The sequence below is a fragment of the Poromitra crassiceps genome, assembly GCF_964638095.1.
Source record: "Poromitra crassiceps genome assembly, chromosome: 4".
Taxonomy (NCBI): domain Eukaryota; kingdom Metazoa; phylum Chordata; class Actinopteri; order Beryciformes; family Melamphaidae; genus Poromitra; species Poromitra crassiceps.
The window spans coordinates 22,473,144-22,495,711 of NC_139626.1; the positions used below are offsets into that span (position 1 = coordinate 22,473,144).

General features: G+C 44.0%; 2 protein-coding genes across 3 annotated transcripts in view; both read right to left on the reverse strand.

The window, feature by feature from the left end:
• Nucleotides 1-11,305, reverse strand: part of ppm1bb (protein phosphatase, Mg2+/Mn2+ dependent, 1Bb) — a 33,581-nt gene extending 22,276 nt beyond the window's left edge. For both annotated transcript variants that reach the window (XM_083634601.1, XM_083634600.1), the window contains exon 1: nt 10,964-11,305. The gene's annotated coding sequence lies outside the window, so the exon portion shown is untranslated. The remainder of the gene's footprint in view (nt 1-10,963) is intronic.
• Nucleotides 11,306-17,209: 5,904 nt separating this feature from the next.
• Nucleotides 17,210-22,568, reverse strand: part of mta3 (metastasis associated 1 family, member 3) — a gene marked incomplete at its 3' end in the record, with an annotated part of 39,890 nt that continues 34,531 nt past the window's right edge. Inside the window, exon 19 of the mRNA XM_083634609.1 lies at nt 17,210-17,384. Coding sequence (XP_083490735.1) covers nt 17,210-17,384 — 175 coding nt within the window. The remainder of the gene's footprint in view (nt 17,385-22,568) is intronic.

Below are 22,568 nucleotides of genomic sequence, written 5' to 3' on the forward strand. Positions count from 1 at the left end.
AGGGGATGGGAGGAGATGTTTTGCCAGGTTTAACGTTAGGAGGACACACGCAAATATGGATCAAACGTGGACTTAACACAGCGCAAATGCCTGGGTAGACTAGGCGGATGGAGTGGAGGTAACATCTCCCTGCTCTTTAGTCTACTCACCGGCTGATTTGTGCCACTTATAAGGGATGCAAGGGGCTTGTTGACACAGAGTCTGGTGCGTGTGTGGTGGATGTGAGTAAAAAAGAAAACAGAATGACGAAAGCACAGCGTCATCCAAATGACGGACAATATTGCTGTAAAGAAAGAGTGTGATTTGCGACACGCGATATAAACGATAGAGCTTCATATTAAACGAAATACATTTTCTATCGTCTAGACGAAATATATCGTCATATCGTCCAGCCCTAGTCAAATGTCAAAAGTACCCACCTCCACCCTAGTCTCAACTTAGTAATTACTTCTTTGTCAAGTCAAGCTGCAAGTCGTCAAAACAGTGACTCAGGTCGACTCGAGTCCAAGTCCACATCTCTGCTAGACACATTTCTCCGACTGGCAATGGTGCAGTATACTGCTGGCAAAGGCACAACACAATAGAAAGCAGCTTTAGTGAGACACCAGGCTGAAACCAGAAACTCTCAACCACTTAACCCCCCCAAAACTGCTGTTAACCGTGTTGTAACCACAGGCCGAAACCAACACCCCCGCCATGCTAGGGTGCACGTGGCTGCCAGAAACCACTGGCTCTGAAGACAGAAGTGGAGGTCAGAGATTGCATAATGCTGCCGAGTGCCTGAGTGCAGCTCTGAGATCAGATCACTTTCATATACAAATATGCTGCTATCAACGTTAATGTAATTACGGCTTAGAGCAGTGCTCCTCAAAGTGGGGTCCGGGGACCCCCAGGGGTCCTTGAGGGGGTTCCAGGGGGTCCCCAGCAAAAAGTGGAATCATTTATTTTCACTATAATTCCATCCATAAGTAACACAATGACAGAATGCAGGACTATTTTGGTAATGGGTTTCATACACTTTCTGTAATAAAACATCTAAAAGCAAAAATAACCCTATTGGCGTGCGCCAATGCTCAGTAAATGTTATTGCATCAGTGATGTCACAATGCCTCCTTGTGTGTGTGTGTGTGTGTGTGTGTTGCTCACTAAATGTTATTGCATCAGTGATGTCACAATGCATCCTTGTGTGTGTGTGTGTGCCTCATTATATCACTGATGACATCATCAGTGTGTGTGTCCCCCTATGACATCACTGATCAGTCTTTCACAATGCCTCCTTGTGGGTGTGTGTGTGTGACATCACTGATCAGTCTTGTCACAATGCCTCCTTGTGTTTGTGTCAGCGTGTGTGTGTGTGTGTGTGTGCGCCCTTATGGCATCACTTTTGACATCATCACTGATGACATCATCACTGATGACATCACTGATGACATAAGCTAATTAGCCTAATTAGAAAATCCGTCTCCATCAGGTCACGGGTGCGTCCCTGTAATGAGTGGCCAATGTAGGCAGTGGCTGTGCCACACCATTGTTTAGCAAGAACAAAACGGAGCGGCACTGTGCTTTTCATGAAAAAGCACCCTGCGTAATCTACAGCAGTGGTTCCCAACCACCAGGCCCCGGGCCAGTGCCGGCCCCCAAAGCATTTGCTAGAACGAGGGAGAGAGCACGCTCTCTCGCACACACACAGAGGGAGAGAGCACGCTCTCTCGCACACACACAGAGGGAGAGAGACCTATAGTGTGTAGCAGCACACGGCAGCGTCATACAGTAAGTGAAAGTAAAGACAGGAGAAAAGAGAGGATAATTAAAAAGAACCCACGCTGGATGGATTAATTTGCACATCAGGTTATAATGCACACCTTTTTTGTGTAGTAAAAAAGAGGACTAAGTGAAATCCTAAAGTGTTGCAAACGCATTTCTATCTTGTGGCCACAGCAGGGTTTCCTCTATATGCATTTGGGGGCCACCGCTAGGGCTGGCACGGATCAGAAAATCCACGGATTGGATCGCGTGACGGATTTTGAGCCACGGATCACGGATTTTTCGGATCAGCAAAAAAAAAAAAATCTCTGATTTTTTCTCTCAAAATTAGATTTTGGATTTGATTTTTTAATACTATTATACTTCTCTAACTATTTGTTGCCCTGCACAGCTCAAAAATATTTTTTTCTCATAAGTGACACAATTTATGCTTTTACTCTGAAGGCAGAACAACCCAACTTCCTGTTTCAGTGTGGCGCTGCTATGCCTAACTTCCTGGCTGTTACTTGCTAAGCTGCAGTCACTTGACACAGGTGGTACAGACCGGGTGAGTCTGGAAACTAGGGTTGCACGGTATACCGGTATTAGTATGGTACCGCGGTTCCCTGCCGTTAAAAAGGATACTATACCACGTTAATTTAGTACCGATACTTAAAAAAATGTCATGGGTTGCGTCAGTGTGCGACCGTGGTGTTTGTTAGCGGAGGAGAGAGACACAGCGGCATTACAGTTGAGAGCCTGTCTCCCACCTCACGTGAAGGCAACACAGCCTTGCCTTGAACCAATGGTGACTCGTGAAAAGTGAAAAAAAGCTCGTCTCTGACTCTGTCTGTTTCATGTGGGGGCGTGTCGACTTTCCCCTCTTCCCTCTCTGCTCGCTCTCTGGCCAGTCGTTCAGTCCTCACTACAGCACCCCGACACACAGGACAGACGCAGCGAAAATGGCAGCGGCTTCTTCTAGTCTTGCAAGCCGACCAACGCTTGTAGAAAAAGCAGATGCACGAAGCGAAATATGGAAATATTTTGCTTACGTTGCCGACAGCGAAGGCAAGCCCGTGGACACCTCCAAACCAGTGTGTAAAAGGTGCTTCAACGTGACGCAAGCGAAAGGATCAAACACATCGAACCTGGCTAAACATCTTGCCGACAGGCACCCCGACCTGTTCAAAGAGTTTAAAGACCGACAGGTTAGCGAACGTGAACGATAAACATACATGCCCTCAAATAAGTCCAACGAGTATTGTGTGACAAGCGAACTTGTTTCACTGAAAAAGTTCGCTTGTCACAATAGCCTACTCGTTTACAGTAAAACACGAGGCAATGTGCTGGAGCACAGATCTCTGCCAAGGAGCAAGTCATGACATGTAACGTTTAGGGGAGGGGACATCAGATGACTGCATACCATGTACAATATTTAATAACACTATGGCCCTCAATGCCAGTGTTATTAAAGCTTTTACATGGTAAGCAGTCATCTGATCTCACCTATCCTAATATTTACAATAATCCCAAGTATTAATGATATACGAATTCATTGTAAAAAACACCTAGCCTACATGTATGGGGGGGGGGGGGGGGGGGGGGGTACACCACATAATAAACCTACATTTCAATAGCCTACATTTATGTGTGAAAATAATATATATTACTAGATTAACCATAAATCAGGCACTTCATGTTAATGAAGCTTAGGAGCTGCAAGTACAGAGTACTTAAAACAAATAGCTATAATAGTGTAGCAGCTGTGTGAAAATATATTTTATTTATATTATTTATACGTTTAAACGGTTCACATTCCTTTCAAATATGTTTACAGGAGAGATTATGTTAATTTTACACTAGATAATAAAAGTTCTAGCATGTTCAGCGCCACACGTGCTGGCAGTACTACCAGCATGTAGTAAAATGACTACATGGCTGTGCATTACCTTGTTAAATCAATAAAATAAGTTTTAAGTTCCATGTTTTGTCCCCTCTATTTATTCCAATACTTTTCCTGATGTTTTAGTTTTTTGCCGTGGTATCGTTTCAGTATCGGTATCGAGATACTTTGGCAGGTATCGGTATCGAACTCATAATTTTGGTATCGTGACATCCCTACTGGAAACATAACGTTGATGCTACGTTAAGCTACTCGGTGGCCCCACGTGTTGTTTTGTTGTTATGTGTCCTAAAGGCAACATTTCACCGTCCGGTGATAATGTGTTCGTGAAAAGTGTGCGCGTGTGTGTTGTGGCTCTCGTTATCTTGTGCAGCCCGTAACATGCTGCTCGCATTCCTGTGCTTTTTCTGAGGTGTTGAAATAAGTTTGTTGTGATGCTGTCTTTAGTAGCCACTAGCCACAGCCTTCAGAGAGACTTTACAGTGGGGAGAAGGGTTGAGGAAGCTCACTTGTGCTTGCCATGATGATGCCTTGCACTCCATTGCACAGCCGACTAATGTGAGGTGGAGCTTCATATAGTCTAGTTTTCTGGCTGGGCGCGGGCCTTTGTGCCAACAAAACTGTTTTAAACATGGGGAATTCACACCGGCATGCGCGGGGACACAAACAAACGCACCCAGCCGATTGCCTTACATCACGTAACCTGACATGTAACATGTTTGTTTACCTGGCCACAGCGCTAGTGTCTGATATTCTTACTACACAGCGGCATCGCCATTATAGCTGGCCAAGAACGCGCAACGTTATTACCAGACCAGAGTAAAAAAAAAATATATATATATATATATATATATTTAAGCAATATAGCATGAGAGCCAGTGTGTTGTGCCAAATATATCCCCCTGATCAGCTGTTATCCCACGAGGCCGCAGGCCGAGTGGGATAACTGCTGAGCAGGGGGATATATTCCACAACACACGCAGCTCGAGTGCTATATTGCTTTTATAAAACGGTTTCCAAGTATGATAATATAATAATAATAATAATACTATAAGTCCGACTCCGACTGGCATGTCATTCTGATAGAGTCAGTTGAAACACTACTGTAAGGCGGGACCGCAAGAACATGCGGGTGATTTGATTGGATCGTTCTGGAGACTGAAGTTGACATTGGCCAATCCTGGCGCTTGCTGAGTAGCTGAGAGCTTTCTGGAAACCCCGACAGGCAGCTCGAGCGCAGCGTTGCATTCTCAGCGCTTGCTGAGAAGCTGAATGCTTTCTGCAAAGCCCGACACCAACTAACGTTATGGGGTTAAATGCGGGGTTAAATGCGGGGTTAACAGCCTTTCTTTTGCAAAGAAGACATTAGCCCGCATCTATTCTTGTACAAAACATCATTTTCTGCGAAGTATTAGTAAAGTTATAAGCGAAGATCGATTCACAAGGATCTGACAGCTGTCTCCGCCATTTTTTTTTCCTACGTTGTCATTTGAGGTAAGCCTTATTATTACTCTCTTAGTAAGAGAGTTGCCATGGCAACCAATAACCCATGGCCATGGGTTATTGAACTCGGTTACTGGAATTATACAATGGCTGTGAACCAATCAGATTGCTTGATTTGAGAGAGCCGTTTTATAAATATATATATATATATATTATTATTATTATTACGCTATCGATAATCGATAATTGATCGTTAATTTTCCAGAATTTCGATTATGGAAATTGTTCAAAATTAACATCCCTAGTTCAAGTAGAAGTGTTCATTCGGATAAATTGGAGTCTCACCTGGACTGCGAGCAGAAAAAATAAACAATCTGCGTGGGTAAGTGAGCCCCTGCGGCCGTGACGGGGATTCTGGGCAAATGTTGACATGCTATGCTATGCAATGCTGTGAGAAATATACAAGAAGTTGCTGCTGCATAAATAAACGTTTTATTGAGGAAAAAACACATTTGGTATGGTTTGGATTTTTTTTATTTTTAATGACAATTAATCGATTGATTGATTGTTAACGTTGCCAATCATCCGAGTTTGGAATTTGCGGAAAATGTGCATCCCTACTATCTATCTATCTATCTATCTATCTGTCTGTCTGTCTGTCTGTCTGTCTGTCTGTGTCGCATGCTGTTGCGTTGGGCAGTGAGTGTGCCCTGGTGTGTGTATAGCCGTGTGTTTGCTCGTGTGTGGCGCTTCCATAGACCGGTCAGGATCGCACCGCACTTCCCACGAGACATACTGGTTTTGATCTGCCTGTAAGAACAATGAATGGACATGTAAGAGTGGTTTCTTTTGAGCACACCATGTGAAATTACCCTCTCGCCTCGCCTCCCCTCCGTCCGTGTGTCATACTCTCGCAGCACCACTGAGAACGAAGCAACAGAGAGAAACGATTCGCTTATTTGATTGGCCGAGTAGCATCACGTGTGATGATTTACAGAGCATGCATTGGTCTGTGAGCTTCCTGGCAGATAAACCAGTAGTACCGTAAAGACTATAAAGCATGTGCCGGTTAAAATAGAAACGGTCCGTGAAAATGTAAGTTATCAATGATTTGTAGGTTATAGGGCTTGGTCCGGATAGGACGGCGTCTTGGTCCGGATGCGGACCGGAGTCCGGACTTTGAGGATCGCCATTCTAGAATCTAAATGGTAAAAAATGAAGAAAAATATGGTGTGTCAAACCTTTTGAATGGTAGTGTATGGATATATGCAAATGTTCTATGAGAGAGTAACGCTGCTAAAGTATAACTGAAATAACATACAGTATTTAGTTTTTGAGGGACCTGGCCAGGAAAAGCAGCACAAAGTCACAGACGCTACAAACAAATATTCCATTATTAAATAACATTACTTTTATAGATAAATACTGCAAAGCACATACTCTTCCCGCAAATGAACAGGGAACTCTCTTCCGGGGCAATAAATGTCACATGACTGTTCAGCTCTATAAAGATCGACTACAGAGCTATAAAGAATAGACTACTAGAGGAATAAATGCAATCGAAACGCTTATTTAGTAACTAATTATTTTATAACATCAAATTTTATTTTTATTTTTTTTATTTTTTGGTTGTTCCGTTAACCGCGACAGTTTGATTGGGTCCACTAATTTGGGCGGTATGGAAAAAGCCAATACCGTGGCAGCCCTGTGTCTACAGGTAGAATATATGATTTTGATTCGGCATTCCAGTGAGTTATCATTACACGGTCTGGTGCATAGCAGCAAACAACAACTTTGAAACTAAAATAAGCCCGTCGCCCGTCTCAAACTTCACCTACCTCTCTATCTCTATTCTCTATACAGTGGTTGCCTACTCAGATAACATTATCAGTCATGGAACTCCTCCCTTATCTAGCCAGCAGGGCAGAAGTCCAACGCCAGGTGATGTCATGCATTGGGTCACCTGTGCTTACTATCACCGCCTGATACAGATAAGGTAGGCCTTAAAATGCAGAGAGAGTTTGCGGTGGCTGTCAAGTTGACTTTCCCAACTGCCTGAAACAAAATGCATGAAAATGTATTGCAAGCCTTGTTTAGCTGCGGCCAGCAGGGCCAGCAGGTCTATAAGTAACTCTGTAGGTTGGTCCACAAAAGGTTCACCACGCTTGATTTAGTGGGCACAGTTTGGCATGGAGGTCAAGTGTGTGTGTGTGTGTGTGTGTGTGCGTGCGTGCGTGCGTGCGTGCGTGCGTGCGTATATTGTGAAGATGTGTTTTTGTGCCAATTGGCAAAAAGGGTGGGGGCAAATTTCATAATGGAGTGGGTGACATCACAATGGAGTGGATGATGTCACACTCTGACATCGCATATCTGCGCTCAGCTATTGCGAATTCATGCTTGTTTTATTACAACATCTCTGCTATTCCAAAGTAATTAAAGACGGCCTGATCCCATGTGGCGTGAGGCTCGGAGACGTATCTGACTGACAACCATCTGAAAACAAATCTTCTCTGAGATGACAGAGAGTTGAGAGGCGGGCCATAGCGTTCGATGATTTGATTTGACAATAGAGTACCGCAGGGATGATGTATTTTTGTAGTCGGAATGCAGAAGTCCCGGACTTTTGAATGGGTTTTTGGCGCGATGCTTCAAATAAGGTCTGTGGGCAAGCTTATTCAAACGCGAACCTGTGTTCAGCGAGATAATCTTCACACATGAGGACCACTTTCATGAGTTTTGAAGCGTAAATGCGAGCCCTAGAAGTAAAAAGCTCATGCTAAGCTATTCCAGAAATACACAGTGTCGCATAGGCTTCCCCGTCACGTCACCACTCAACCTGGAGTGTTGTTGATGTGTGCGCTGCTGTGCACATCTCTGCTATTCCAAAGTAATTAAAGACGGCCTAAAAACGGGAATAAAACTGTCTATTTACATGGATGAAAAGTACGCTGCCACGTGGCCCCCACGGAGCTGGACTGGCTTGCACACTATTGATCTCAAAACAACGCCTAAGACGGACAAAAACACTGCGGAGAACACTGGGTGAGTCGTCAGATAATAATTAATGTGAGGAGAGGGGTCCAGGTAAAAAAAAAACGAAATTCTCCTTTAACGGCACGTAAAAGCTTCAAAACTCATAAAAGTGGTCCTCGTGTGTGAAGATTATCCTGCTGAACACTGGTTCGCGTTTGAATAAGCTTGCGTTTAACCACAGACCTCATTTGAAGCATCGCGCCAAAAACCCATTCAAAAATCCCATAGGCAGAAACAGTGAAGAACCCGGAAGTGTTGGCATCGATGTTTTCCAGACTCATTCCTGCGGCTCTCTATTCTGGGGACTGGATTGGCATGTTCCGCCCCCAAATCGAGTGGAATTCAGTGTGTTGTGGCGCTACGAGAAGCAGGCAGCCAGCTGCTTCCCTGTGGAGCGTAGCGGAGAATCTGATGCATGAGTGCTGCCTGCCTGCCTGCCTGGAATCTCCGAGGGGCCGGGGTAGGACGCGCGTACGTTAACGTTATCCTGGAATGCGAGTTTAACGAGCCAGTTACATGTCTTTGCATTCTTAGACATTCCGTTTGCTTTATTTTGTACGTTACATACAATTGGCCAAGTTATTAGTTAGTTTATGGGCTAAAGATTCTGCCAGATTACAAGCACTAGATGCCATTTTGCCTGCAGAATTTTCTCCTCGAAATGAAGATTGATTGATAGCTGCCATGTCGTGATATGATTGGTTGAAATGGGGCAGAAATTTGATAGTGCAATGTGACGTCAGAAAACTGTAGATTACTGTTATGAATAAAATCTTTTAAATTAACTTTTGATATGAAAAACTAAAGAAATTAAATTTTTCAGATTTTTCTTTTTGGATACATTATTAAATAGGTTCACTGGATACCCAGGTATGTGAACTAAAATAATAATAAGTCATTTTTGCTCTCTCACACACACACACACACACACACACACACACACACACACACACACACTTCACTTTCCCCAGCCAGAATTATCCTGCCGGTCCCGCGGATGGAACCGACAACCTTCCGGTCACAAGCTCGCTTCTCTAACTGTTGGGCCACCACTGCTTTAATCAACAACAATCATTGTCTTGAGATCATCGGCTTTCATCGCCACTGACTGATGTGCTAAAGAGGATGGAGGAGTGCACTCGACATTGCTGTTGGACTGCTTGTTCACCAATACAGGAAGTCCCAATATGTAATTCATCTCAACTATATAATCGAATATGTAATCAGATCCCAATAAGTCCTGTCTACAGGAAAAGTTTCAAATATTCAAAATTTCCAATCATTTAATAGAAAATACAGATTGATTAATTGATAGGTTTGATTAGTGATCCGAGTTGTTGTGGGAGCTGACTTCATGAACTGGTACGTAGCAACCCTGTGTAGAACAAAATGTTACTACCGTATACACTGTATCTAATAAAATATAAATGAAATACTAAGCAAAGTTCAGGTGGTTAGTAACAGCAGTGAGCATCTAGCTGTTGATGCACTCAAAGACAGGAAAAATAAAGACTTTTTATCCACTCACAACAAGGCTTGCCTTGTGCAAACCAAAATTCACGAGACACTACTTTTACTACACCAACATGTTGTGGCCCTGCTTCTCCCTTATAAAGGCAGCTAGCATGTCGAAAATATTAAAAGGACATAAAACATCTATGGCTGCTCACATTGTTGTAGCTCCAGCCAAGAGCCAGAAAATTAATTAAACTGAAATGAATACAATTTTGACTTATTTACTTGTTTATTTATACCTGCATTCATTTGAAATTGTACCATTGGTTTATGAATTTTACTTCTCAGCTATAATGATTCATGTCAAATATTAGGCCTAGTTCTTTCCACAATAAGTTAATTTGTAATGTAATCCTCGTTCAATTAAATGGCATGTGCATTGCATATGAACACTACAGTAGGGTTGGGAGCCTGGGAGGAGCTGCTGATACAAAACATTACCGCATATTTAAAAAAGGAAAAAAACTTCCCAACTAACATTAACGTTAGGCGTTATTTGTCTAGACCGAGATTATCTCGTGCGTATTTACTGACTTTATATAGGCTTCAACAAAGACACAAGACGTCAAATGTCGCTCTGTGTCTGTCAAAATAATAAGACAACGTTAGCTGCACACCTAGCCGGCTAGCTAGCCAGTTAGCATTCTTGTTTCTTAAACACAGAAGTTTATTGACGATTAAATAACATTTCTGCCGCGTAACACCACGTAGTTACAACATCGAAATCAACGGGACTTTAATTCACTGATCTACGAGGTTAGGAAAACCATGACATTGGCTGACTAACGTTGGCTACGCATTCACACATGACAAAGTCAGCTAACCTGTCGTTAGCTAATAGTTATTGCAAAGGTAGACCATGAAAACCAAGCTAGGTTAGCTGTCTGGGGACCAGACTAACCACTGGAGGCCAAGGTGTTCAATAATTAACTTACATTCAGAATTTCCTTGTTAACAGTAGCCAAGCTAAACAGAGACTTAAAATGATACATCTGGCTAAGATGAGTTTGGCAATTGTCTAGCTAACGTTATTGCACAGCGCACCTTATGTTGCATATAAGGTTACGATTTCTAATTTATTTTGAAAATGCGTTTTGTGTTTATCAATCCACTGACCACATGCTGAACTCCATTTCACATTACCCTGGTCCCTCTGCGGGAAGGCCTGACGCGAGTTGTTTGCCAGTGTACCTATGTTAGCTAGTTAGCTTGCTAACGTTAACAGTTAGCGTTAGTTAGCTGTCGTTGGAGCCGACGCAATGATTTCACAGCTTGTCAAAACTCGAGCTAATGACGTTAACATACATACAAACGTTAGCTACTTACGTTTTCGTGTCGTTATTCGAATGTAGATCCAATCTCCGTTCCTGCTGGATTTTGTTTTTGTGTGAAGATCTAACCTAGCTATCTACGGAGCTAACGCTAGCTAGCTAGCTATCTTGTTATGTTTCCTTATTTGACAATTATTTGACAAAAATAATCGCGATTGGCCTCAGATGAGCGGCGATAATTCCTTTCTCGGCGGTTCCCTGCTTGGATGGCGTTGATTTTTACGCATGTTTGACGCCAACTCTGTCTCTCACAAGTGCAAAGAATTCCGATCGCTCCAAAACAAATATGGACACTCGAAATTGGTTATATTAGACAACACGGACAAATCTGGCACTTTCGTCCATTGAAAGGCCAGAGCTATCCTTCGACTTTGGGTGCTGAACAAGAGGAGGTGCTATTTTTGGCATATGCTCGGTGATTGGTCATGACGTCTTGGCAACATTTCGGCTGATTGGCTGATTCTTCTGTCAATCAGCTCTGCCCCTGTACAAAAGTACATTTTCATTGGTTTGTTCTCGTAGCCCTATGATGTACCGTGATGTACTCGATAGAGCAGTGCGTCTCAAAGTAGGGTCCAGGGACCCACAGGGATTCCAGCGGCCCCCAGAATGCACTAGTTTTTTTTTAGAATGTACGAGAATGATTTATTCCAATCGTAGGTTTCACTCTCCACATTATTACCTCTCCAGTAGTAGTAAGTATCAGTGCAGATACTTACTACTGCAACCTCGCTTCAACAGGCTCTCTCAGAAGAGCCAAATCCAATTACTGGCTTCTCGGTCTTCCTGACCTGCCCCAGATCCGGCGGATGTGTGTTACAGTGTGTTCCCCCATAGAAAGATGGCTTTATATGGTGTTAGTTAATTTTATGTTTGTGTATTAGCTACATAAATAGATAACTCGCATCACATTTATTTACTATGATGGCATGACACCCTGTTTTCAAGGCAGAATTGTTTTTTGGGACACAGAAAAGTTCTCAATCCGTTGGATCTGCAACAGCCGTTTCCGGTTTTTACCGGATGACTCAGACTAGATAATACAATTCAATACAAAAGGGAGACTTGATAGGCTAGATTGAATGATCAACTTTAACATCAAGGCCCAAGGCAGTGAGGAGGACAGAGTCAGCAATAGGTCAGGTGGTGACTACATGAAGGGACACATTCTTAAGGAAAAGCTCGGGCAATCTTAAAACAATATCTTCAGGGGTTAAATTGGGCTGCTTGGTGGGGGGAGTCCTGCTTTAGATTTTTTTTTATGCCTCCGCCGGCGATACCCGGGCTGGAGGCATTATGGTTTCGGGTTGTCCGTATGTACGTCCGTCCGTCCATCTGTCCGTCCGATGTTCGTTAACGTGATATCTCAGGAACGCCTTGACGGAATTTCGTCCAATTTGGCTCAAAGCGTCCAATTGGTCTCAAGGATGAACTGATTAGATTTTGATGGTCAAAGGTCAAGGTCACTGTGACCTCACAAATCATTTTCAAGCTCGTTAACGCGATATCTCAGTAACGCCTTGACGGAATTTCTTCACATTTGGCTGATGTCAACTGCTCACTTGTTGGCAGAGGCATATATTTTCATTTATGTCTACGCCCTAGGCCTAGGGGATCCTATTTTGCTATACACATTGTACAGTAGAGCCATCTAGTGGACGTAGTGGTTGTATTTTGCATTGTTACCTGTGAGTTCACTGCTTTCTGCTCAGGTGTTTGTAATCATCTTGTATTTAGTAGGGGGAACTCTATATTTTAACATGCACTAGCTATGTTTTTAAACATTTCATAATGAAATAGTCATCTAAATAAAGGCTTTTAACTTTTTGCCAGAAGAGTGCCTTATTGGACCTTTCTTTTTTGAACTTTCGTGATTATGTTAGTTTGTCCAATTACTTTTGGACCACATATAAAATGTGTTGTAATTCCTACACCGTTCACCTGATTTGGAATACCCTCAAATTAATTTATGAAAAAGTATCTACCCCCCCCCCCCCCCCTTCCCCCATTATTGCCTGCAGTGGCAGTGAAAATATATCAGGGTCACCAGGAGAGTGGAAAATATTCTTAACATTGAACCCTGTCGTACCTCTGCGATTTACAAAACATGTCTAAAGCGGAGCTAAAGGCTTATAATCTACTTGGAAATTGTAGTTGTATATCAAGAGCGCTCAAGTCTTTCTTGGACTATAATGCAGCTGCATCCCCCTCTAGTGGTGAAGAGCTATTTTCACATCAGGCCAGTAGTTCCACTTGTCGACCGACAGGGGGTACTGTCGAACAACATACCTGAGAGGAGACAGACTGGGGTATTAGGCTCCCAGTCTTAAAACAAAGTTTAGTTTGTTTTTCATATTGCATAGTAGCTATATCTAGCGTTAAGTAATAAACCATACCATATAGTTGGTGATTTTAGAACAGTTGATGATTTGATAGGCCACACGTTCAATAAAAAGTTTTTAGTCGTTAAATTGATAGCTAGTACAGTATATAATGGTCACAATTACACTTTAACCTTCCGCCACCCAATATAGTTCTTTAACAGTGAAAGTCGTTGTGACCAAGCAGGTTTTGACCTCTTTGGTTTTGACGAGAGTTGTGTTCTCCGGTCAGCGCATTGAAATAGTATGCCTATAAACGTTATAGTAATAAAATAAACGTTAAAGTAAGCCTACACCGTTACAGGTGTGTTTTATCAGGTATTTCATGTCGGTGTTGCTTCGAACGTGGCTCGAGCTAAGCAGAATGGACCGACTTTACGTTCGACAACCGCGTAGTGTAAACTCAAGTCACTACCGGAAACATCCACCCTCTAAACATCAACTCAAACAGAGCTTGTGGGGGAGAGGGGGAGTCGTCACCAGCCGTCACCAGAAGCGCTTACCTTAAAAACTCTGCTCCAGGTGAGGCTCGAACTCACAACCTCGGCATTGCTCTGCTGGCTACTGTCATATAAGTACCGCGCGCTAACCGATTGCGCCACTGGAGCTTCGGTGCATTGGGACAGGAAAACGCCTTAAGTTAGTTATCAGGATCCGAGAACTTGTCGTAATTAATGGTCTATGGATGAAAACAAACGGCAGACCGATGGGCTGTACCGGGCGTGCACACACACACACACACACGCGCACGCGCACGCACGCACGCACGCACACACACACACACACACACACACACACACACACACACACACACACGCAGTTAATCTAGTCCAGCACACAATGGCACTCACGTGCTGCGTTCAGGTTCTGCTCAGAAGCTCCACCAATGTTTGTTTGATTGGAAATACTATAAAGTAGTCTATGACATCACGGATGATGTCACAATGTCTATGATGTGATAGGAATAGGCATGTTGTTTGATTGTCTGCTGTGGTGGTGGCAGCACAGGCTTGGCTGCTCAGAACATTGAGGGTGGTGGTAGGACAGCTCATTGAAGATCAAGATCCCCATACCAATCTTTGAAAACGCCGTCACTCTGGCTAAACTCATCAAAGATCAGATTAGATTTCACTTTATTGTCGGACAAAGTCTGAAATTTGTCTTGCGCCCCAAGACACTGTTTCTCATGAGAGAGCAGGTTTATCATCTGGTATGAGATATTCAGTTTAATGCCAAGTGTGTGGAAACAACTCTGAGGGACCTGATGGAATCGGAGCTCCCTTGGGGCAGCAAAGCCGTGCTGCTTGGTGGACATCATAGGCAGACACTCCCAGTTATCCAGAGAGGATGCAGACCTGAGTCAAAGCTTGCATTTAATGTCAACCCTCTATCATCTCCTGCAGAAGCAAAAACTGAAATGTGCACACAGGGCCAATCACGGCTTACTATCATGGCTTAATGGCACTAGTGTCCTCTAGAGAGAGAGTGGCGTCAGCGGAGGACCAAAATGCGAGACTCATTAGCCAATGAACAGCCAGGAATGGGTCTCGCGCTACTTTTGCATGCTAAAATAAAGCTGATAATGTACAATTTGATTCAAGGTGGGAAAAACCCTTTCAGAGTACAACACAAACTGTCTATTTTGCTGCAACTCGACAGTGCTGCTTAATCCAGGACCTTACTTCCTGGAACTCTTGAGAGTAAAAAAACTGGTCCATTGGAGTGAATGGAGATGTCGGGACTCTTCTAGAATGGCACCATCTTACAATGACCAATCAGAGCTCACGCTGCAATGACACCACTGAAGAACACCAATGATATGACAGACATCACTGATGACATCACAACTGAGGTAATAGACATTGTGCCATCACTGATGGCTCAAATGACATCACTGATGACATCACAATAGTGAATAGCTCTGTTTTTGTGTCATGAGCTAGTAAGCAACAAATGGAAACAATTCTGAACAGATTAACGTGGGCTGCATATACACACATTAAAAATCTCTCAGACACACACACACACTAATGTATCCCCCCGAGGCGGCAGGCTGTAAAGGTTCAGAATGTGATTTGTGATCCGAGAGCTTTCCTCGCTCTATTGTCATATTTCTTTTGCAGGGATAGTTTCCAACATTCTCACACTGGCCAGCGTCTGCACCAATCAGGCCCCATCTATCACACTCCCCCTCAAGAGCAACACAAAGCCTGGAGTGGGAGAGAGAGAGAGAGAGGGAGGGGAGAGAGAGAGACAGAGTAGGAGGGAGCGCTGGCAGATTAGAGACTACTAAATAATTCAACAAGATTGGAGACCATAATCTGGCATTGTGTCATTTTAATTATTCAGCATATTCATAATTCAGCACATGACATACAGGAAACACCAACATAAACATTCTGAATGAAAGAGAAATCATTTGACCCAGTGGTCAGCGGAGGTTCTAACCTCAAAGACATGCGGCGGCGATGCCAGTTTAAAACTCGGGATTAGCAACTTTTTGAGGCAATGCCCATTGGCAATATTGCCAAGCAGCAGGGAGAGGGATTTGCACATGGGACAAACTTGATTAAGTTTGAATGGCAGGCTGTAAATAACATACATTTGATGTGGAAGGGGGGGGGGGGGGGGTGTTAGCAAATTCTTTGCAAATAGCAAAAAGTTGTTGGCAACATTGCCCATCTTCTTTGCCTCAAAATGTTGCCCTCATATCACAGCCTAGGACAACATGACAGATCCATGCCCTTTTCTGCTGGAGAGGAAGTGCTTTTGGGCCCATGGCAGGGCTAGGTAGGTAGGCCATAGAAATAGGATGAGTAGAATGTACAGTCTTGTAATGAGATATACAGCATATTATACAGTGGTTCATGAGGGAGGCAGACGTAGTGCGGAAGGCTGTTAGGCTAGCCGGCTCTCTATATCTTCGCCTTGTTCTATTTGCAGACCTGCAGATCCATCATGAATGAAGCGTTTGGGGGTGATTTGTTGAAGGACTACGGGTTTGCTAAGCAACCTTTTGGGGGTCATCGTTCCTCGACGCTGGCGCCATTTCTTAAAAGGCTGTCGACTCAATCTTCCATAGTGCATTTTCTTTAATGTCAGCGATGGACATTTGCGTCTCCTCCCATGTTCCAACCCTAGTACACCTCCACCCCCCCACCCCCCCCCCACCCCCCATACATAAAAAAAAAGTTTATACAAACTGATAAAACTTCACAACAGTTCACCATCAACACAAAGGTCACATGAAGTTCCGTCAGTACGTCTGTCCGTAAAAAGTAAGAGGAGCACACATAAACATCCCCTCTTTTCCTTCTCGCACATTTTACAGTCACACACATGCACGTGCACACACAGACACACGCTGTCTCTCTGTCACGCACTCGCACACACGCGCGCACACACACACACGCGCGCACACACACACACACACACACACACGCGCGCACACACACACACACACACACACACACATACAGACACAGTCCCAGGGGATTGGACATTGTACAGACAGGCACCACTTGCAGTCTGGTGTATGTTTCTCGAGTGCATCATCACAGCTCGCCCCATCCTTCTCATGCCAAACCGTAAGACAGCTGGGTACGTGTTGGAACGGAGTATAACCGTATTTTCAGGTCTAGAAGCAAGGAGGGTCTGAGGGTTGAATGAGAGGATAGGAAGTGTGTGTGTGTGTGTGTGTGTGTGTGTGTGTGTGTGTGTGTGTGTGTGTGTGTGTGTGTGTGTGTGTGTGTGTGTGTGTGCGTGTGCGTGTTTGTGTGTGAGAGTTGGCAAATGTGAGAGTTTGCTCGTGAGTAGCGTATGCGGGTCTGGGCGCGGAGGCGGGGGCGGTCCGCGGTCCATCAGTCGTGGATGACGATGGGGCCTCGCATCCTCAGGCTGGGGTGGGGGTGCGGGGGGGCCAGGACCAGCCCCTGTGGCGGTGGGACTTGGGAGGCCCTGCGCAGGGTGATCTGCTCACAGGGCTGCCGGCAGGCGCGCCTCAGCTGGGACCTGGACAGCAGCCGTCTGGCCCTCCTGGGATGGGGGAGACAAGACAGGACGTCAAGGAGAGGGGGGAAGGGGGGTTCGTTTGTCTGCGAGGGGGACGGGTGTCTCAACAGAGCGGGGGAATGTTGCACTCATGGCCATACCCGACACACACTAATGCAAATCCAATACCAGTATAAAAGCACAAATTAATTTATAATAAAGTGTCATTTTCTTAACACTTACTCTCAACCTGCCTCATCTACTTCTACTTGTGTTAGCGGACTCTTACATTTCCCAGAATAACTTTCCACAATTCCCAGAGAGCAGACATGAACTGGTGGCATTCAGGTTATACTGTATGTCTAAGTGTATGTGTATGTCTAAGTGTATGTATATGTGTATGTCTAAGTGTATGTGTATGTCTAAGTGTATGTATATGTGTATGTCTAAGTGCATGTGTATGTCTAAGTGTATGTATATGTGTATGTCTAAGTGTATGTGTATGTTTAAGTTTATGTGTATGTCTAAGTGTATGTATACATGTATATCTAGTGTATGTGTATGTCTAAGTGTATGTATATGTGTATGTCTAAGTGTATGTGTATGTCTAAGTGTATGTATATGTGTATGTCTAGTGTATGTGTATGTCTAAGTGTATGTATATGTGTATGTCTAAGTGTATGTGTATGTGTATGTGTATGTCTAAGTGTATGTCTAGTGTATGTGTATGTATATGTGTATGTCTAAGTGTGTATGTGGAGAGAGCGACAGTAATATTGTTAGCATATAAGAGCAAGACCACATAACGAAAAACAACGTGCTGTCCCGGGGTCACACCCTGCAGATGAAATAGATTTAAAAATGATTTTATTCCTGTTTTAGTTAAACTTTTAAATGGCACCGGATAACAGGCTGTGCAATTATCGAATACCGATATCAAGACATGAAACTATAAGCTGCACAATTATCGATATATTATCGATATTAAGAAATGTAACTAGATTATGAAAGACTTCATTGCAGGGGGGTGATGCAGTTCCTAAACTTGTCGGGTTGCCCTTACACCGACCCATTCCAGGTCGGGCAACGGTATTGACGATCAGGCTTTTTTGACTGTAGTATTTGCCAGAAATTTCATTGTGCAGATACTTTTTATTTGCACTCACTCACTCACTGTGATGCATTTGTTATCTGTTTTTATTAACGTGTTTGTACGTGAATGTTTTTATGGCTGCAGTATGGGTGTAAGCCCAAGACGAATGTCCCACCTGTGGGACAATAAAGATAATCTTGACTCTTGAACAGTCACACCCCTTCCTCAATATTCAATATTGTGGCTGCATTGAATTATGAACTATTGAGGCTGCTGTCGGTGGAGAAATTGTCTTTCTGCCTCTTCTACAATGGATTTCTCGATGCATGATTGTTGAACAGCAGTAAAAAATGAGTCTAGAAAGATAGTTGGAAAATGTTCTGCTATCAAACACCATTGTGGCTGTTGTAGAAATATCTCAATGTAACATCAAGTTGTCTGTGTTTTGGCCAGTTATCCACAGGATTAATGAAAAGACACTACCCAACAACAAAATAGGTCCAGAAAGGAAAAATGGCTTGTTTGTTTGTTCGCTACTAGAACAAACAGCCGAGGCTGCATTTATTTCTTAAATTTTAACTTCAACTTCAACTTTATTGTTATCCCGAAGGAAATCTTGTTTGCAGCAGGTACCAGAACACAACAGGACAAAGGACACTGACAATAACAAGCATCATAATACATCATAATACAATCACTCCAGGAGTAGTCAGTGGTTAATTGATTGAACCAGCAACATCAGAAATGGCAAGCATGCCAGATCCCAACATATTATGCAGTTAGTGCAACATAAAATACTGCATCAAGTCAATTAAAGTGCTGTGCAGATTCTGCAGAAGCAATATGTAAAAGAGTAAGAGTAATACATACACTGTAGGAAATAAAAAGTGATAGGAGGGTGTGCAGGACTAAACTGGCACACCGTGTCGTTGTTCGTCCAGAGGAGGTCAAACTCCAGATAAAGTGGATGCTTTATCAATTATTTGGCCGGAGTTTGACAGTGAATGTGATGCTGAAACTCAGAGAGACCAACCTGGACTTGTTTAGTTGGGCTTGGGTAAGGTTAGGCTGAATTTCCCATATAATCACATGAATTTGGGTCTAGAAATGCTTTTGGAGTTTATTCAGCAATTCAAACAACAACAACAACAAATGTGTGTGTGTGTGTGTGTGTGTGGGGGGGGGGGGGGGGGGGATCAGACATACTGGCCTGTATTCAGACAAAGACCAGCTTTGTCGTGTCAAAGTGTCCAGGAGTTGGTAACCCTCACTAACACTGTCTGACATATGCGATGAAGAGACACATTATGGAGAGTCGAGTTTGAATTGAAAGTTGGGCCAAATTCTTTGGTGCACTGAGCAGAAGAGTACAACGAATAAAGGGAACAATTCATCTGGTTCCAGGCCCCTGAATAAGTCATTAGCGATAACCACTTTTTCTAATTTCACGGGGTTACAGGAAAGTGGAGTGTGCAACACTTATTAATTAATTACTAATATATCTCAATAGTGTCAGGCAAGAGAAAGTAGAAGCTCTAAAAGCATTTTACGGCTTTAAAGGGGGCATATGAGGTAACGACTGCGGTGGGGTTTATGCTGTTAACAGGGACGCTCTCTCACTGCCCACAGCAACCACTAGTAGTACTAAATCTAAGTCCGGTGGGACACGCTCACAAGTGTTGGACAGGCACTAATGGAATTCAAAATGCCAGATAAATAACCAATAAACGTACTGGTTGTTATCCACATTTTCCTTTAGTGGTCAGAAAAACCACTTCCAGGCTTATAAACGTGATTGTCCTTTCAATTCTTCTCTCTCTATATCCCTCCTTCACCAGCACCAGGGTTGTTTTTCTTTTGCCGGCACACAAAAGAACAGGAGTTTCCTTCAGATCCCTGCTGTAATAGTGTTAGAACAGCCTCATCCACTCTGTGCCTGTGCATGCGTGTGCACGGACGTGTGCGTCAAGTGTGTGCAACATTCATAAATGTTACATTCAAGGGCTGCACTCACGCACGCACGCACGCACGTGCACACACACACACACACACACACACACGCACGCACGTTGTTCTCGAACACAATGTACCCTAAGAATGATTGTCCGCAGGCAAGACGTTTATTCTCACTTAGAGTTAATGATGGAGCAGAACAGAGAAAACGCAGCAGAAAAGGCATAGCCCCTTTCGGGACGTGTGTCGTGTTCCTCTCGCTTGCTAGACTCTCCCTTCACAGTCCCTTCCCCAAACGTTAAGTGAGGCGCTGGGAAAAGTCCCAAGCAGCAGAACATGCCGATCCGTTCGTCGTACAAGTGTCACAGAGACATTCCAAAGCCACCTACCAAAGCAGAACTCTTCATTGATTAGATCCGCCGTGGTTTGAAAGCTCGATGCTGCTAATAAATAACTATAATATAATAATACCACACATTTTTTGAGTTTTGTGCTCTTCCGCCCAGCCGTCATAGCGCTCCACAGCGCCCCTCTGGTCGGAAGCACACGGAAAGACACGGCACGGCCGCCATCTTGGCATTTCCGAAAAAATTATATCACCGGCACAGAATTGGGATAAAAGAGGTGCTTATTAGCAGCATCGAGCTTTCAAACCCCGGCAGATCTAATCAATAGAGACTTCTGCTTTGGTAGGTGGCTTTGGAATGTCTCTGTGACACTTGTACGACGAGCAGATGGGCATGTTCTGCTGCTTGGGCCTTTTCGCAGCGCCTCACTTAACGTTTAGGTAAGGGACTGTGGAGGGAGAGTCTAGCAAGCAAGACGAACACGACACATGTCCCGAAAGGGGCTACAGAACAGCACAGATGTAACGCTGGTCGCACACTACACTATCGAAAGCGCTGCTGTCCATAGGCCCTCTTCACAGCAACCGTTTTCAGAAAGTAAAGCAGCTGTAAGGAATAACATTAATGTGGGACCTGGCACCGGAACACCTAAATTGAATGGAACCATCATCAGTGGTATTGGTTACACCCGCTTTACTTCCTGCTTTACCACCTCAAAATGGTTGTTGTGAAAAGGGTCTATTATCTGTTCAGCTGACTGTTGGGGAGGAAGAAAACTAAGCAAAACATATCAAGCATCGAATTTAAATCTGTCTCTCTTTCTGTCCCTCTCAGTACTATGCCTTGTCTGTTTTTCCAACCGCTTTGTTAAACTCTTCAACTTCAACTTCTGAGAATCTTATCTCCACTTTCTGGTTAACCCCCCTCGTCTGTCCCCTCTTCCCTATCCCCCTCACCAACCCAAATAAGGGTAGTAGGTTACCTCCCACTCCTCTCTGCTCTGTCAGATATTGTTTTCTGCATCACACTGAGGGGGAGAGAGAGAGATAGAGAGAGAGAGAGAGAGAGAGAGAGAGAGAGAAGAGACAGGGATGGAGAGAGAGAGAGAGAAAGAGAGAGAGAGAAGAGACAGGGATGGAGAGAGAGAGAATGGAACATTTCCATCGTCTGTCATTAGTGCCGGCCTATCAGAGGAGATGTACTGGATTATTCCATATTTGATGTGGACAAAGCATCTCACTGTTCTCTACTGGGAAATAAGCAGATAGCAGCATAACCCTATAATGGAAAAGGGTATGGTATTGACTGAGAACAGTGCTACTGTATCTCCCCTCTCTATCTGCCTCTCACCCATGTTGCTCCCGGTGGTAAGTGAGTGATCCATAAGAGTGCAGTGCGTGTCTAATGTGCTAATGATATTTCCACTCAGGGGCCAGCGGTGACTGGCTCCTCTCTGGCCCATCTGCGCCAGTTAACGGCTCTAATTTTAGCCCGGCGGTCCGAGGGCGGCTGTGAGGGGGCGAAGTGCCGTGGTTCATTTAGACACGGCGCTAATGGAGGAACATCGTTCTCCCTCACATGTGGCCATGCACACTTGTCCGTGTCGTGTGTGTGCGCACGCACGCATGTGTGTGAGGGAGTGTCTGTGTGTGTGTGTGTGTGTGTGTGTGTGAGAGAGAGAGAGATGGTGTACTGTATGTGTGTGTGTGTGTGTGTGTGTGTGTGTGTGTGTGTGTGTGTGTGTGTGTGTGTGTGTGTGTGTGTGTCTGTCTGTAAAGTGAGCCACCCCAACTCCTCCTATCATTCCTTTATCCATGTCTACGACAAAAGTATGCG